Source organism: Notothenia rossii (genome assembly GCF_949606895.1).
Source record: "Notothenia rossii genome assembly, chromosome: 3".
Lineage (NCBI taxonomy): Eukaryota > Metazoa > Chordata > Actinopteri > Perciformes > Nototheniidae > Notothenia > Notothenia rossii.
Window position 1 is genome coordinate 22,652,492 of NC_136901.1, and position 17,307 is coordinate 22,669,798.

At 39.8% G+C, this 17,307-nt stretch overlaps 2 protein-coding genes across 2 annotated transcripts; both read left to right on the forward strand.

The window, feature by feature from the left end:
- Positions 1-936: 936 nt before the first annotated feature.
- LOC307032398 (uncharacterized protein) lies at positions 937-12,977 on the forward strand. Its single transcript, XM_079670336.1, has 11 exons — positions 937-1,014; positions 1,871-1,950; positions 6,778-6,852; positions 6,929-6,997; positions 7,080-7,163; positions 8,620-8,733; positions 8,970-9,104; positions 9,192-9,320; positions 9,402-9,486; positions 12,134-12,160; positions 12,271-12,977. Exons 2-11 carry the CDS (start codon positions 1,888-1,890, stop codon positions 12,801-12,803), a joined length of 1,314 nt encoding a protein of 437 aa, XP_079526462.1. The 5' UTR covers positions 937-1,014; positions 1,871-1,887; the 3' UTR covers positions 12,804-12,977.
- A 438-nt stretch (positions 12,978-13,415) lies between these two features.
- mpdu1b (mannose-P-dolichol utilization defect 1b) lies at positions 13,416-16,307 on the forward strand. The gene is made up of 7 exons (XM_079670337.1): positions 13,416-13,577; positions 14,278-14,343; positions 14,466-14,598; positions 14,715-14,800; positions 14,897-15,015; positions 15,511-15,621; positions 15,711-16,307. The coding sequence occupies exons 1-7, from the start codon at positions 13,451-13,453 to the stop codon at positions 15,843-15,845; spliced, it is 777 nt and encodes a 258-aa protein (XP_079526463.1). The 5' UTR covers positions 13,416-13,450; the 3' UTR covers positions 15,846-16,307.
- The last annotated feature ends 1,000 nt before the right edge of the window (positions 16,308-17,307 follow it).

Below are 17,307 nucleotides of genomic sequence, written 5' to 3' on the forward strand. Positions count from 1 at the left end.
TCTCTCGCGTCCGGTTATATTTCACTCGCGTTTATGTCCAAATCCATCAGATCTAGCTAGTTCTAGCAAATTATATGGCTGTTACCCCTCCTTACATGCAGATCACGCAGACTCAAATCTCATCTTATGCCCAAATTCCAGCTGAGAGGCCCCCAGGAAGTGCGCCGGACTCTGATGAAAATATTCTTGTGTCCAAACGGCGGTACTACAATTTCCGTATCAGTCGGTGACGTCATTGGGCCCAGAAAGACTTTTCCCCATTGACTAACATTGGGAAAGAAACGTCTGTAAATCAGCGGATATTTTTTTAAACTACCCAGTATAAACTATTGTATAGCCCTTATTATAATCATTAGGTCCTTAAAGTTGTAAAATGCACTAAAAGCCGAATCTAGATTTATTCTCTGTCTCCATTCATTCTTCTGAGCCGAGAGTGGGAGCTCGGGGGCGGGGCTTAAGGGGCGCATGCTCTGTGAGCGCACATATACGGGTTCTTCTGCTCCGACAGCCAGGCATGATGGGTAATCTGTGACATTTCGCTCTCTCAAAAGTTGGGCCATTTTGTCATCATGCGCCAATGAGCAGCTCTCATAGGAAAGAACGAGACCCCGCCTCCGATGCTGTATACAGTTCTTATTATACATCCATGGGGGGCCCAAAACAATATTTACACCGGGGCCAAACACAACCTTGTTACGCGTGTATATATATGTATATATACTGTATATATACAGTATGTATATATACTGTATGTACTGTATTTCTTGTATATATACAGTATGTATATATACTGTATATATATTTATTTTATATGTTTGTATTCCCTGGGACGGTAATAAAGTTGACTTATTTTTGACCTATTATGGTACTATGCCAAGTTACCACTTACCATAAGTGTCGAAGTGGGTTGGACAGAGTATAAAGTCATAAAAGTCCAAAGTCTAAGTTCAGACGTAAACGAAGTGATTATGTTCCTGCTTCACAGATAAACAAAGGACACATCTCGAGCAGCGAGTAAGTCATATTATTCTTCAGATCACATTTTTATTTTGTATTTTTGGTTTAAAGAAGCTCTTATTAGATTTTTTTGTTGTGTTGTATCGTTTATTTGGTAACTGAGCAAATTGATCCAACGTATTTGAAAGCACTGAATGGTTCTAGCTACTAATGTCCATATAAATTAGAGAAGAGCTCACTTCCTATATCCAAAGGTTTGACTAAAAGATTATGTTAACTGTTTTTTAAATGACTTGTGAGGCCATGGGATTTCTAATCCTCAGAACAAACAAGTTAATGTTGGATATTCATCAAAACCCTACGTTATGCAAAGCCATTGTTTATAATATTGTTACTAGAACACAGGACAAAAACACTATGGTGAGGGTAAGATTGTAGCTAGGGTTAACAACAATGTATTGTTAATTGCACTTCAGTGATCCATCCCCCTGATAACTATAACTTTTAGAGTGGGCTTCACAAGTCTGTAGAGGAAATATAAAAGAACCAGCTTTATAGATAAGTTCAAACCCTTGCAGTTATCTGTTGGAAAATACATGGCTGTACTTCTTTGTTGATGCATGCCAAAGAAAAGTGCTGACTTTTATGGTGCCAATAACTTTTATTGAGAATACAGCTCCACCAGTCATTATTTGTACAATCTTTCCTCTCAACATGTATTATCTCCACCAAGGAGGTCATGTTTTCTGACATGTTTGTCATCAAGTTTTAGAGTGGGATCACGCTGAATCAGATTATTGATTCATGTTTCACTTTCTTTAATGCATGGTCTTGGTTGAGATAGATGCAATTTATATACAGTATATTCTGTCTGTTGTTTATTGTTGTCACATGTACCTGCTGTCTCACTCAGCTGACTTTGGATCCAAGATGGCTGGGAATACAGCCGACCCTGCAGAGACCCGGGCTGAACCCAAACTCACCAAGAAGCAGGTGCTCATCTTGTGTTAAAGACACCTTATGTCCTATTTAATAATGCAGCATTAAGAACATGGCCAAAGAGTGACTACACAGTTTACTGTTAGAGAGAGGAACATTTATACAGGTCGGTACAGTGATTCCACTATGTTTTAAAACCTTTTCTTGTTGTTTTAAGTCAATCAATCAATCAATGTTTATTTATATAGCCCAATATCACAAATGTTACATTTGTCTCAGTGGACTTCACAGTTTGTACAGAATATCAGTATGACAATACGACACCCTCTGTCCTTAGACCCTCACATCGTACAAGGAAAAACTTCCAGAGAAAACCCACAGTTTAAAGGGAAAAATGGGAGAAACCTCAGGGAGAGCAACAGAGGAGGGATCCCTCTCCCAGGACGGACAGACGTGCAATAGATGCCGTGTGTAAATTGAAAAGATAATACATTTGCAACATAGGTAGTCCAAATGTTTGGAAATGCATGTGTGTATAATAGGAAGATGAGTCCATGAGTATATCCATCCAGGACTTATGATCCAGGACCACAGCCACGACTCAAGATCCAGGACTCGCAATCCATGACACAGGACCGCAGGATCATCCATGACTCCGGATCCCGGCGTATATAGACACCAAAAAGAAAGACATTTGGGGAAGCTGGGTTAATCGGAACATGAGAGTACACAGGTATAGACAGAGAGAAGGAAGAAGTAAGATGTCCCCCGACAAACTAAGCCTATATCAGCAAAACTAGGGGCTGAATCTAATCAGCCCTAACTATAAGCTTTATCAAAAAGGAAGGTCTTAAGCGCACTCTTAAAAACGGATAGGGTGTCTGCCGTCCGAACACAAACTGGAAGCTGATTCCACAAAAGTGGAGCTTGATAAGAAAAGGCTCTGGCTCCCATTGTACTTTTAGAGACTCTAGGAACAACCAACAACCCTGCATTCTTGGAACGCAATGCCCTAGTAGGACAATAGGGTATAATGAGTTCTTTAAGGTAAGATGGCGCCTGCCCATTAAGGGCTTTGTAGGAGAGAAGAAGAATTTTAAATTCTATCCTGTGTTCTATAGGGAGCCAGTGTAAGGCAGCCAGAACAGGAGTAATGTGGTCCCTTTTACTAACTCTGGTTAGTACACGAGCTGCAGCATTTTGAATCAGCTGAAGCGACTTGACTGACTTCTTGGTACACCCTGATAATAAGGAGTTACAATAATCCAGCCTTGAAGTAACAAATGCATGGACTAGTTTCTCTGCATCGTTTTGAGGCAAGATATGCCTGATTTTTGCAATGTTACGTAGATGGAAGTAGGCGGTCCTTGAAATTGATTTTATGTGGGCGTTAAAGGATAAATCCTGATCAAATATAACACCAAGATTCCTTACAGTCTCACTGGAGGCCAAATTAATGCCATCCATAGTTAATATATCTTTAGATAATTTGTTTCGTAGATTCTTCGGGCCAAGTACAATAACTTCAGTTTTGGTCGTGTTTAACATCAAAAAATGTAAGGTCATCCACGTTTTTAAGTCCTTGAGGCAGTCTTGAATTTTATTTAGATGATTAATTTCATCAGGCTTGATTGATAAATATAGTTGAGTATCATCCGCATAACAATGAAAGTTTACAGAATGATTCCTTATAATATTGCCTAACGGAAGCATATATAGGGTGAACAAAATAGGTCCAAGCACTGAGCCCTGTGGCACTCCATGGCTAACTTTGGTTTGCATGGAAGATTCATCGTTGACACGTACAAACTGAGAGCGTTCAGATAGATAGGACCTAAACCAGCCTAATGCAGTTCCCTGTATGCCAACTAAGTGCTCTAGTCTTTGCAATAGGATATCATGGTCGATAGTATCAAATGCAGCACTAAGATCGAGCAAGACAAGAATAGAGACAAGTCCCTTGTCAGAGGCTATTAGAATGTCATTTGTGACTTTAACCAGAGCTGTCTCTGTGCTATGTTGTGTTCTAAAGCCAGACTGAAAATCTTCAAATAAATCATAGTTTTTTAAGTAATCACACAGCTGTTTTGCGACTGCTTTCTCAAGAATCTTTGAGAGGAACGGAAGATTAGAAATAGGTCTATAGTTGGCTAAAACCTCTGGATCGAGGTTGTGCTTTTTAAGAAGCGGTTTTATCACTGCTACTTTGAATGATTGTGGAACATAGCCTGATAATAAAGACATATTCATAATATTTAATAAAGAAGTGCTAATTAATGGAAAAACTTATTTTAACAGCTTAGTTGGAATCGGGTCTAAGATACACGTTGATGGTTTAGAAGAGAGAATCATTGAATTTAATTGTTCAAGGTTTATGGCTGAAAAGAATTCTAGTTTACTATCTAGTGTAATATTAGAACTTACGTTTCCGGGAGCTGTTGATAACACTATACTGGTTAAAGGCAAGAGGTCATTGATTTTGTTTCTAAGAGTAAAAATGTTATCGTTAAAAAAGCACATAAAATCATTACTACTGAGTGCTATGGGAATAGAAGGCTCAGTCGAGCTGTGGCTCTCTGTCAGCCTGGCTACAGTGCTGAAAAGAAATCTTGCATTATTCTTATTCTCATCTATTAATGAAGAGTAGTAGGCTGCTCTCGCTTTACGCAGTGCTTTCTTATATTCATTGAGTGTAATATGCCAAATTAAACGAGATTCTTCAAGTTTAGTGGAACGCCATATCCTTTCAAGTTGTCTCGACTTTTGCTTTATTTTGCGGGTTTTGGCATTATGCCATGGAGCTAATCTATGTTGTTTTATTTTCTTCTTTTTCAAAGGAGCAACAGAGTCTAATTTTATTCGCAGCGCATCTGTAGCACTATCAACAACATGATCAATTTGGGGTGGTGTACATTTTGTATAAGTTTCCTCCCCTACATGCAGATATGCTATCGAGTTAAGTATTGGTGGAATCTCTTCCTTAAATTTGGCTATAGCACTAACAGATAGGTTTCTGCTGCAGGAGCTTTTGGCTAATGCTTTGTAGTCTAGTAACAGTACTTCAAAAGTTACTAAGAAATGGTCGGATAAAGCAGGATTATGCGGTTCGACTAATAGTTGCTCAATTTCAATACCATAAGTCAGAACAAGGTCAAGAGTGTGATTATAGCAGTGGGTTGGTTTATTTACACTCTGACAGAAACCAACAGAATCTAATATAGAGTTAAATGCAACAGTAAGGCTATTTTTATCATCGTCAACATGAATATTAAAGTCACCTACGATAATTACTTTATCTGTTTTAAGAACCAAAGCTGATAAAAACTCAGAGAATTCTGATAAGAATTCTGAATAAGGACCTGGTGCACGGTACACTGTAACAAATAAGATTGGCTGCAAAGTTTTCCAGGTCGGATGCGTAAGACTGAAAATGAGGCTTTCAAAGGAGGTATAATTTAATTTTTGTTTAGTATTGATAAGTAAACTTGAGTCAAAGATTGCTGCAACTCCACCTCCTCGGCCCGTGCCTCGGGCAATATGAGTATTGATATGGCTGGGTGGAGTGGCCTCATTTATGCTGACATATTCTTCATGTCTCAACCAAGTTTCAGTGAGACAGCATATATCAATATTATAATCTGATATTAAATCATTTACCAGTATTGCTTTAGATGCTAGAGATCTTATGTTTAAGAGACCACATTTAATCTTCCTGTTTTGTTGCACTGTAGTAGTTGTTACATTTACTTTTATTAGGTCATTATGTATGACACCTCTATTAGGTTTTACCTTAAATTGTCCTTGGGCAGACACACACACCGTTAATATTGGGTATTTTATTGGGTTCGGGATTCCTATGGATGACTGCCTAGGAGAGAGCGCAGAGAAGCGTGTAAGACTGCGACTCTGCCTCCTGGTCTCAACTCCAGTTTGTCATGGATTAAGTCCACAGAGCCCTGAAATGTTTGCCGAAATGAGATTTGCACCTTCCAAAGTAGGATGAATGCCGTCTCTCTTAATCAGACCAGGTTTTTCCCAGAAGGCTGTCCAATTATTCACGAAGACCACATTGTTTGCTGGGCACCACCAAGACAACCAGCGCTGAAATGATGACATGCGGCTATACATGTCATCATTGATCAGATTGGGGAGGGGACCAGAGAAGATTACGGTGTCCGACATTGTTTTAGCATAACTACACACCAACGCCACATTAAGTTTGGTGCATTCTGATTGGCGTAAACGAACATCATTACCACCGACGTGAATAACAATCCTACTGTATTTACGTTTATTTTTAGCCAGCAGTTTAAGATGCGCCTCAACGTCGCCCGCTCTGGCCCCCGGAATGCATGTGACTGTGGACGCTTCGGTCTCTAAATTCACGTGTCTCATAATAGAGCTACCAATAACCAGAGTTGGCTTCTCAGCGGGTGTCTCGCTGAGTGGGGAATATCTGTTAGATACGTGAACGGGTTGGTGGGGACCTGCGGGTTTCGCGTTATGCTAACTTTAATGAGGATAATATTTGGAATCTCAAATATTTTAAGATAATCATGCCATTACATGTTCATAACTTCAAATGCCCAGGGCCAAGTATTATCCCTAAATGATAATATGCCACCAAAAATAACCTTATTTCTTATATTTAGTAGATCACGTGAAATGACTTTTTCCTCATTGTTAAAATCTGATTAAAATTGTCTTTTATATATATATTAGTATTATCAAGAATGAATGTTGTCATTATAAATAATTATAGCAACAACATTTATTTGTATTATAGTTGTATTGTACATATGATGCTATTATGACAACCATTTTTGTAGAGGTGTGGATTGATTTATATTAATCAAATATGTTCTTCTTTTCTACAAACAGCTCAAAGCCCAAGAGACAACCACTTGTTTCAGCTCGGCACCATGGAATAAACCCAACTTCAGTGCAGAACTCCAGGTGAGCTAACTAACACGATAACATGAACATGAATACATTAACGCGGTGCAGTCCTCACTGAAAATGTGTCTTACAGGTGACGCATTTTGAACAATCTTCACAAAGCTATTCACGTCAAGGCAACCTCAACAAACAACAAACAAAGGTAAACAGATGGAAGCAATGTGTAAATGTATAGAAGACTGTGAAAGTACAATGAAAGAAAATAAACCTTTCTTTCTTTCCAGCCTGATCTCAAGTCAATGCAGTCTCTGACAGAATGCCAGCAGCTTCTTCAAAAACTGGCAGAGGAGGTGAACAGCATCGGTCAGGTACGACAGAAAGCATTCAGTCCTCTTGAAGACTACTTTAATTTACAGAAATGTTATATTACTGTCACTGGGGTGGGTAAGGAAGGCAGGACCCATATCTACACTGAACAAAAATATAAATGCAACACTTTTGTTTTTGCTCCCATTTTTCATGAGATGAACTCAAAGATCTAAAACATTTTCTATATACAAAAAATAACCATTTCTCTCAAATATTGTTCACAAATCAGAAAAAATCTGTGATAGTGAGCACTTCTCCTTTTCTGAGATAATCCATCCCACCTCACAGGTGTGGCATATCAAGATGCTGATTAGACAGCATGATTATTGCACAGGTGTGCCTTAGGCTGGCCACAATAAAAGGCCACTCTGAAACGTGCAGTTTTGCTTTATTGGGGGGGTCTGGGGGGGTCCGAAAACCAGTCAGTATCTGGTGTGACCACCATTTGCCTCACGCAGTGCAACACATCTCCTTCGCATAGAGTTGATCAGGTTGTTGATTGTGGCCTGTGGAATGTTGGTCCACTCCTCTTCAATGGCTTCACATGTCACCCATTGAGCATGTTTGGGATGCTCTGGATCGGCGTATACGACAGCGTGTTCCAGTTCCTGCCAATATCCAGCAACTTCGCACAGCCATTGACACAAACTCTCAGTTCAAAACATTTGAAAAAAGTAGTTATCTTACTATGCATGTTGCTTCTTGAAATGTGCAGAGGATGTGGAAGGGGCTCAAATACATGAAAGGGCACATTTGCGATCTTTGTTAATAATTTAATAAAAATATGCCTGGACTTTTTTGTCCCTATCTGTATCTCACACACATATTCATGAAAGTTATTTAAAAATAAATGTAAATGCATAAAGTGTATTTTTGTTAATTCTCCTCACATGACATCTCAACTTGTACCTAACCCTCTGACTGACAGAAGCTCTGCTGACAGAGATGCACTTTCTCTCTTGTTTATTTCCTTACCGAGAATCACCCAATTCGGGAGCCCTTCTGTGCCAGTAGCCAGCTTTCCGGGAGCAGGCCTTCTCACATACACATATACAACTGCAAATTGTTACCATTTTGATTTGACAACATTATATTGAGTTATTACGGTTCTATCTGAGTTATATTTCTGCCGATCAGAAGCAGATCTCTCCCTTCACTGTCACATCGCGTGTGCTGTCAAGCCCGCCTCCAGTATTGCAAGATCTGCATTCTGATTGGCTAAAGCATTTCTTTGTTGAAAACTCTGTGCAACGATTGGGCTGGAACCAGGCTGGAACGTGTGTGTTGTTAACCCTTTGTGAACTGGGATACCTATGCGCAAAAAAAAAAAAAAACACAATTAATGGGAAATGTATTTAGATCATGTCTGGCCAAGCTGCATTACTTTGACTATTTAAAAAAACAAAACTGTTAAGATTATTAAAAATACAATTGTATTACATTCCCTTGTTTCAGCTGGAGCGTGTCAGTGAGAAGGCGGCCCCAGGGGGGGGCAGCAGAGAGCCAGGCAGTCTGCAGAACAGCAGGAGGCTGATCCTCAAATGGGCCGAGGAGCTGGAACTAAACATGGTTATTAACCCTTTGATGAAATCATTAACCCTCCATATTTCCCTTTCTATCATCTACAATCGTATTGGCCTGACTTTCTCTTTTTCTACTTAGAACAATAGAGCAATTGTTTTTTTAATGTTGTCAAACTTGCACTGTAAGTTATTTCTGTATACTGAGGCCCCTTTATTGTTGTAGCTATAAGTCATGGTTATATAGTTAAGTAACTCTGGTTCTCCATTTAATGTATTCCCCAGGTAAAAAAGGAAAGCAAGCCAACAGATGAAAACAAAACAAGAAGAGATGATCCAGGAGAAAAAGAGAAGACAGATCTGGAAAAAGACAATGAAAGGCTTCAGAAGTGGGCAGTGGAGCTGATGAACATCAAAGAGGTGTGTGTGAGACAAATAGGAATCAGTTCTTCTTAAACCAAATCTTGAAGGTTCACTTTCCGTGTGTTTGTGTGTGTGTGTTTCCAGTCTAATGGCGTGTCTGATGAGGAACTGAAGAAGCTGCTGTATCCCAGAGGACGCAAAGATTCAAAGATGGCCGCCATCCTCCCTATGCTGGAGTTTGTGGCTTGGTCCCTGCTGTCAGAGGACACTGAGGTGTGTATGAGAATGTATGTCTCTAATGACACGAGACAATATTCTAAGAGTCACTTCTGATTGATGAATATGACCCTACAGGAGGCTGTATCCAAGCTGTGGCTGCCAACCAAACAGAAGAACTGGAGGACAGGAAGTGGAAGCCCCAGATACATTCCTAACTCAGGTGACTCCTCGGTTGCCTTCCAATAGTCAATTTAGCTTAGGAACCTTCCTAACCAAGTGAAATGACCCGGAAGTCCCTCAGTGGCAGCCATGTTAAGTGCCGTTCCAAGGTTGCGTTCCAATGGTCCATTTAGCTTAGGAACCTTCCTAACCAAGTGAAATGACCCGGAAGTCCCTCAGTGGCAGCCATGTTAAGTGCCGTTCCAAGGTTGCGTTCCAATAGTCCATTTAGCTTAGGAACCTTCCTAACCAAGTGAAATGACCCGGAAGTACGTCAGTGGCAGCCATGTTAAGTGCCGTTCCAATTCTCCAAATGAAAGGAAAGGAGGTTTCAAACTTCCTTTATAACCTCCTTTAGCTTAGGAACCACTGGACCACCCTTACCGAAAGGAGAGGAGAAAATGTTGCCCCACAATGCCTTGCAGCCGCAGCATTTGCGTCACATAACAGTCGGCCGTTCACGGAAACAAACGATTATGACGGAGAAATTATATCATGAAAGTTACGGTGCTTATTAAGCATTTAAAAAACGTATGTGGTAACTTGCCAAAGTGCTTTGTTTTGAACGTTCATCAGTAAAATAATCAAAAAGAGAAATATTAACGTTAGTTTTTACTGAAATGATCAAATAAAGTCAACATTTCACTGAGCTGTGTAGGGTTTGTTCAACTTTTAAAAGATGTTTGAATGGTGATATACACAGTGATAGGTGTTGAGGACTAACGTTTATAATAAATACATTTGTATTGATTTTAAGATCTTTTCATACAATCATAGGTATTGGGATCATTTGTATTAATGTGGACCGAAGGGAGAGGGTGACGAGCATAAGTTTCACTTTCATGTTTTATTTCAATTCCAACTTTGGTCATGAAGAATATGCTTCTCTGTTGTCCACGTTCTTAAAGCATAAAGCAACAGCATCAGGGCACGGTGCAGAGTCCCTAGATGAGTCCGTCGTTCTTATTAAACATCCATGTTGTAGTCCGCTGTATAGAAAACTGTAGTTTCCATAGTTTCCCCACAGCAGCAGACGCACAAAATGACGTCCGCTGGCACATCATAAACACGTCGGATAGTGAAATTGCATTCGGATTCTCTAAAGTACCGCAGTCTCTTCTCCTAAGTCCTTTTGAATTCTCCTATCCACTATCCCTTAACCCCGTGACGTTTCACTCAGAGGTCAAGGAATAGGAGATAGGGTTAGAATTTAGGAGCTGATTTTTGGATTATCGGAATGCAACCCTCCACTGCCTGTGGTTAGAAAAGTCTTTGAAATAAAGATGACTTTCTCTTTGATTATCTCCACATATTGATCACAGATATCTTAAGAGTCACGCGTTAATAGCACAATGGATTTCAGTGGATGGATGCCCCATTGATATGCCTTTTGGTGGGGACCTAGGCCCTTTCTCATTTCGTCAAATCCCCCTCCTCGACTCCTCGACTCCTCGGTCCTCCGTTTGTGACCCGGAAATGAATTTCAGCTTGCCATGTTGAAGGACATCTCATTTCTCTAAATGCACTTCGAGGACCGAGGATCGAGCGTCGAGGAGGCTCACTGGAGGAGCTATAACCGAGGATACACTGATGGGTCCTCCACGGTCCTCCACGGCTCCTTCGTAAATGCATTTCCGGGAACAGAGATGTTTCAAAGAGTCGTGACGCACGACCGGACTTATCTCAGCCAATGACAGCTCTGCATGCATCCCCTGGATATTATTTTATTAACTGCTTTCATCGCGATGCAATGTTTACAGTGAGAACAGCTATGAGGTCCGTGCAGAAAGCAAAGCAGTGTGTATAATATATATCACTCAGTATAACAGGCCTACTCTCTTTATTTGCTTTAGTTTAGTAGATATCTACAAACAAAGAGTCAATATTTTTCTAAAACCATTTAGTGCTTCACGTAATAAAATACACAACGGCTGTAGCCTGATTATATGCTTTAGGAGCTGTAGGTGCGTGCTGTGGTATAGTGTGTGTGTGTGGTACAGTGTGTAGGTGTGTGTGTTGTACAGTGCGTAGATGCGGCGGAAGGATGGGTCTCAGTTGGTTTGGTGTCCTATACTTACTTTTAATACTTGTAAATAAAACTTTTGGCCCGTAATTTCAATTCCCCATTGTAGCGAACAGAGAGGGACTAACCGTCTGCTGCTTCCCCTCCTCTCTCCTCGGCTCCCCTCCTCGGCTCCTCCGCTCGCATCTCCTGTGGGCGGGACTAAGTCTCGAGGATAGGAGTCGAGGAGGGGAGTTAGAGAAATGAGAAAGGGCCCTGGAGTGTGTTGATAATATTTATATAATTTTGGAACTAATAAATACAAAACAAATCATAAATAAATATTAGGAACATAGTGATATTTTTAAAATGTGTTATAAGTAATAAACTGTATAAATAACAGGCTTAAGGAAGTGTCTTAAAATGATTTAATCAATCAAATTAGTTTCTGAAGAAAATGTGTTCATGTTTGATTTCTGGACTACAATAGGAGATAGAAACCCTATTTTTTTCCCTTAATGAATATGTGTATACATTCATAGATTTGCATGTTTTTAATGTTTTAAATGTATGCATAAAGTTATAGACCATTTGTAACAAAAATAAATGTTGCGTATGCATAATGGTATACTTTATTGTCTTTCAGTGTGGGAGTGGATTCAGAGCGCCCAAGGTAATCTGGATTTATATATTATAAGTGGTCTACAACAGAAGATTACAACATTGAAATACAGCTTGTTACAACCTGCTGATTCTTACAATATTCCTGAATTTGAATCCTAGTCTCGGTGCGGTTGGACATCAGAACCTGTCATCCCTGGCTGGATGTGTCCTCAGATTGCCTGAAGGTCCGAGAGGCAGCAGTGTCCTCCACTTATGTCCCAAACTACAGCCAACAGTCTGCTCAGAGGCCCTGTGTGCTGGGGGACATTATCATCACTGAAGGGAGACACTACTGGGAGGTGGAGGTGTCCCCTATGGGCAGCTGGAGAATAGGTGTGGTGTCAAAGACTGCTCCCAGGAATCTAAAGTTCACCATGACTCCCAGAAGTGGATACTGGACCCTGTGGAGGGGCACCAGTCTGTGGGCCTGTACCGAGAGACCCACTAAGCTGCAGAGGGCGGTTCCCCCCCGAGTGATCGGGGTGTTTGTGGACTCTGAGGAGGGTCAGGTGTCTTTTTATGATGCTGAGAGAAGGATTCACATTTATACTTTCTCTGACGTCTTCAAACACAGCCTCATCCCTCTGCTCAGCTACCTGGATGGAGACACGCTCCTTAAAATCATCCCAGCACAGATTTCAGAGAAGATGTGACTAATATGAATCAATGTGACGAAATCAGACATCATGGTCCTAGAGGAATATTGACCTTGATTTCAATATAGTAGATTCAAATCTGAATACTATAGGACCACCTTCTTTGACAACTTTATTTGCCAATGTTCTCGTGTTTTTTTACTAAATAAACTGAAATGGAATCATACACAATTTTTGGTTTTGTTATTTAGACATACACTGACACAATGAGTTTATACTCATTAAAAATAGTTTTGTAAAATCCAATGCATTATGTAAACAGTGGTAGCATAGTGCACACAATATGTTACTGATCATAATTGTAATGTTTTTTTATCTTAATTTTAATTTATTAATATTATCATTATTATTTGATTATTATTATTGTTATTATTGTTATTGTTGTTGTTTTCATAAGGGGTAGCCTCGTGCAAACAATAAGTTACCTTCATCATTTTCATGGTGTGATTGTTATTATTACGAATAATATTGTTGTTGTGGTTATGTTGTTATTTTTATTGTTATAACAATGGCTAATTCAACCAGCTGAATCATTGTGGATGTGCTAGCGGAACCTTTGTGTGGTCGTGCGATCCGGGGGGGGGGGACTCTTTATCTGTTACACATTGAACGGCAACGTCTGAACGTCACAACAAATCCCCACAATGGCGGAGGGAAGTGTTTTGGTTGAAGGGTTGTCCTTCATGGACCCTTTTAAAGGGTTTTTGTTGACATATTTCATGCCAGAGTCATGTTACGACGAGTTCTTTCTCAATTTCAACTTGTTGGACGGTAAGTGGCTCCTTTGTATTAAATACCGGAAGTTTATTGAAGGGAAAGACAATTGAAGATGTTGCAATGCGTCATGCTGATAATAACTCAGAAACATGCTGTACATTCAACCTTAGGTCAGCAGACGGGTAGCTGCTATCGGGTCGTCAGTTTGTCAATTTTTAAAAACGCCGAATTCATAGTGCATTTATTCAGAATGTCATTTAAATGAATCATGAGTCACTTCATTTAACAGCAGTGGAGAGTGTCTCCACCTGTTTTTCTTTGCCAATGTGTTCTCATTTAACTTTTATACCTGGTTTATGTTCACTGGAAACTGACCTGACATCAATCATTGATCACCACAGTGAAGAACAAGACAAAACTGCCATATCCGAGATCAAGAGCCAAGCCTGACTAAATCAATCGTTAACACTGATCAGACTTATTCTAACTTTATGACACACAATATTCCTTAATGCCTACTTAAGCACTGGGTGACATGTCCCTTCATTGCTTCATGAACACACACACTATTTTTTATTTTATTACACACTGTCCTGCAGCTTCATTACTCCTAGAGCCTGTATGTTAATGAATCCGCGGCTGCAAATAGTCCCAAACAAATGCACTCTTTCCTCCTGTTCATGAAACCTTTTGCGTGTATTTTTCTGTGTGATCTATGACAGCCAGCTAATCTTTTTATATTTCTTAATTTCAGTACCATGTCTGAAGATTTTACTAAGCAAAGGCCTGGGGATCGGCATCATCCTGGGATCAGTGATGGGTAAACCTCATCTCCACTTCTCTTTATATGTGTCTGTGAAATTTTTAGTGAATTTCTAAAATATTTTAGTCATTATTGTTTTTGTCGTTTTGTAATTCCTTTATGTTCTCCCTTCTTTACAGTGAAACTGCCTCAGATCTTCAAGCTGATGGGATCAAAGAGCGCTGAGGGGCTGAGCTTCCAGACCATCCTGCTGGAGCTGCTGGCCATCACAGGAACAATGGCCTACTGTATCCACAACAAGTTCCCTTTCAGGTTGGGACGCAACGCAATGCAAATCAACCGTTTGAACTAGAGATTAACACGGAGCTCTCTGACTTCTGCCTCTGTAGTTTGATATGTTGAGTAACATGTGGCGGTTGTTTCCACAGTGCCTGGGGCGAGGCTCTGTTCCTCATGCTGCAGACGATCGTCATCGGCTTCCTCATTCAGCGCTATGGAGGGAACACCAGCCGAGGTAAGACTGCGTAGAGGACAGCAGCACTTCCCGCTCTTCCGACATGCCCCGCCCCTTTTGAGTGGAAGCAGCCTTTCTGATTTGACGTTCTCCCAGGTCTGCTGTTTATCGTGGTGTATGTCGGGCTGCTGATTCTCGTGTTGTCTCCGGTCACCCCCCTGTCCGTGGTCACCTACCTGCAGGCCTCTAACATGCCAGCCATCATCATAGGCAGGGTAGGACAAGACCTGTCATACATTTATAGTGTTGGAGCTATTCATTCTTTTATATACTTATTTGTTTTACTTTTTATTCATCGGCATATTCCATTAAACAGATACACTTTGTTCAGAATATAAACTTTACATATTGCAAAGGTAAATCACAACAAAAACAAGAAAATATAAAACTAAAATAAAAAAAAAAGTTAAATTAAAGCTGATTACAAAGCAATGACTTGTACAGTTCATATTTGGTCATGGGTCGAATAAGACAGGGATGATTTCCAAATTCTTCTTTTCTGTTGCATTATTTAATAGTTAAGCATTCATTTTATTGCTCTTTTAATAGAATAAATGTAACGCCATGACGGCAGTTAGATTTGTTATAGTTTGTTATGGTTTGAGGACAAATAACTGCGACATACAGTCATACACTTTTGACATTTAACATTTGAATCATTATTCAACTAATTTAGTGATTGCTACCTGTTTCCATGCTGTTTGTCTCAGCTGATCCAGGCTGTCTCTAACTTCCGGAATGGACACACTGGCCAGCTGTCTGCCATCTCCGTCTTCCTGCTGTTTGCCGGTTCCCTCGCCCGCATCTTCACCTCTCTACAGGTAAAATAAAATGTCTGTTTCCATCTTTCATTTCCTATAAAAATTCCCATGTTGAAAAACTCACTTTGCGCCATATTGTCCTCTCACAGGAAACTGGAGACACGCTGATGGCCCTCACCTACGTCATATCCTCCACCTGTAACGGCATCATCGCCCTGCAGGTGCTCTACTACTGGAACAGCTCTCCAGAACACAAGAAGAAGAAGAAAAAGAAGAGCGAGTAGGCAAAAGGACAGTCGCTAAACTTGAATCAACGAGCAACACTTTTCTTTTCATATTCAACTATCTCAAAGAAGTGTCTTTAAAACTTGAATTGACAGAGACACAGGGAAGTATGGGGCATTGATTCTGCTGGACCAACCCTCGAAGGAAGGATGGGAACATGACATGCTGAGCAGGCTTTATGATTGACAGTTATCTGTTCTGTTGGTGGTGTGTATCTGTCCCGCTGTGCAATACACTGTTATCACATTCCTCTTATCCAGTTTTCCTCATTGCTGTCGGGCTCGTATTTTCAAATGTTTTGGAACATGTTTGGCTGTTGATTTTTCAAATCCAGGTCCTGTATTTGCAATACTAATCAATTAGAAAAACTTTTTGGGAAATTATTTGAAACGGTTTTGGATGCATGTAAAACTGATTTGTTGTTTTATCATTTCACATAAACAGAATTCCTCACAAGCCTCTACCTTTGCAAGATCTTTTCTGTGGTCTTAATTAGACATTTTTTTATGGAGTTTTAAATATGTAAAGTATAATGCACATTTCCAGTATTTCTGAGTTTACAAATTACCTTTTACTTATTAAAATGATTACTGACTAGTTATTATTTCTGATGCTAACATGTTTCTCAATAACTACACAGATAACACTTACCCACCTTATGACAACATTGTGTCTCTTACCGGAGGAAACTCCATCATGTGACATGGAGTTTCCTCTGGTAAGAGAACTTGTTTGTCCTGAAAGTGCCTGTTTTCCTGTCGGTCAACAAAGAGTAGAGAGTTACACTAAGCTATGGTGACTGGAAATATTACATCAGTAAACTGCATATCTATAGAAGGGGTTTACATTCTTAAAGTTACACACATTATTGTCTTTACAGCACTAACCTTGGCCCTGTTGTCCATTCTAACAAAGACAACAACACATTATATATATATTTATTACTCTGAGGGTGGGAGTTTACCGGAGCTAAATTAGTTCCAAACAATGTCATATCATAAGTTAACATTTCTATTGTTTTTGTTGAGGTCTTTCAACCCTAATCCATCTGCATATACAACAAGATAAGCTAGAATTTAATTCTTAATGTGTAAGTTATTAGCAGCAAAAAACAAAACCTGAATCTATTTTATAATTAACACAACATAAAAACATACCAAGGCTGCGTCCGTGTTTTTATGTTACAAATTCGAAGCATAAATTTAACAGAATTAGTGGAATATGAGTCTTTGGGATGCTTTGAGCTAGCTGCTAGTATTTCACAATGAAAATGCTAACAAATAAATAGTTACCATTAGCATAAGCATAACAAACGCTAAATTGCCAGCTAAGACTAGCTAGCTAGCATTGGTTAGCAATGTTAAGGAAGATTCATGTAAACTGATACTAATTAAGTTGCTAATGTTGGCTTATGTGTTACTAGAAAACAGAACACATTAACAGTCAGCTACTTGGAGCTAC

Bases quoted from the DNA above. Each gene is read 5' to 3' on its own strand.
- mpdu1b (XM_079670337.1), top strand. From the start codon at position 13,451: ATGGCGGAGGGAAGTGTTTTGGTTGAAGGGTTGTCCTTCATGGACCCT. The intron at 13,578-14,277 runs GTAAGTGGCTCC...TCTTAATTTCAG, and splicing joins CAATTTCAACTTGTTGGACG to TACCATGTCTGAAGATTTTA. The intron at 14,801-14,896 runs GTAAGACTGCGT...ACGTTCTCCCAG, and splicing joins TGGAGGGAACACCAGCCGAG to GTCTGCTGTTTATCGTGGTG.
- LOC307032398 (XM_079670336.1), top strand. From the start codon at position 1,888: ATGGCTGGGAATACAGCCGACCCTGCAGAGACCCGGGCTGAACCCAAA. The intron at 6,853-6,928 runs GTGAGCTAACTA...TGTGTCTTACAG, and splicing joins ACTTCAGTGCAGAACTCCAG to GTGACGCATTTTGAACAATC. The intron at 7,164-8,619 runs GTACGACAGAAA...CCCTTGTTTCAG, and splicing joins AGGTGAACAGCATCGGTCAG to CTGGAGCGTGTCAGTGAGAA.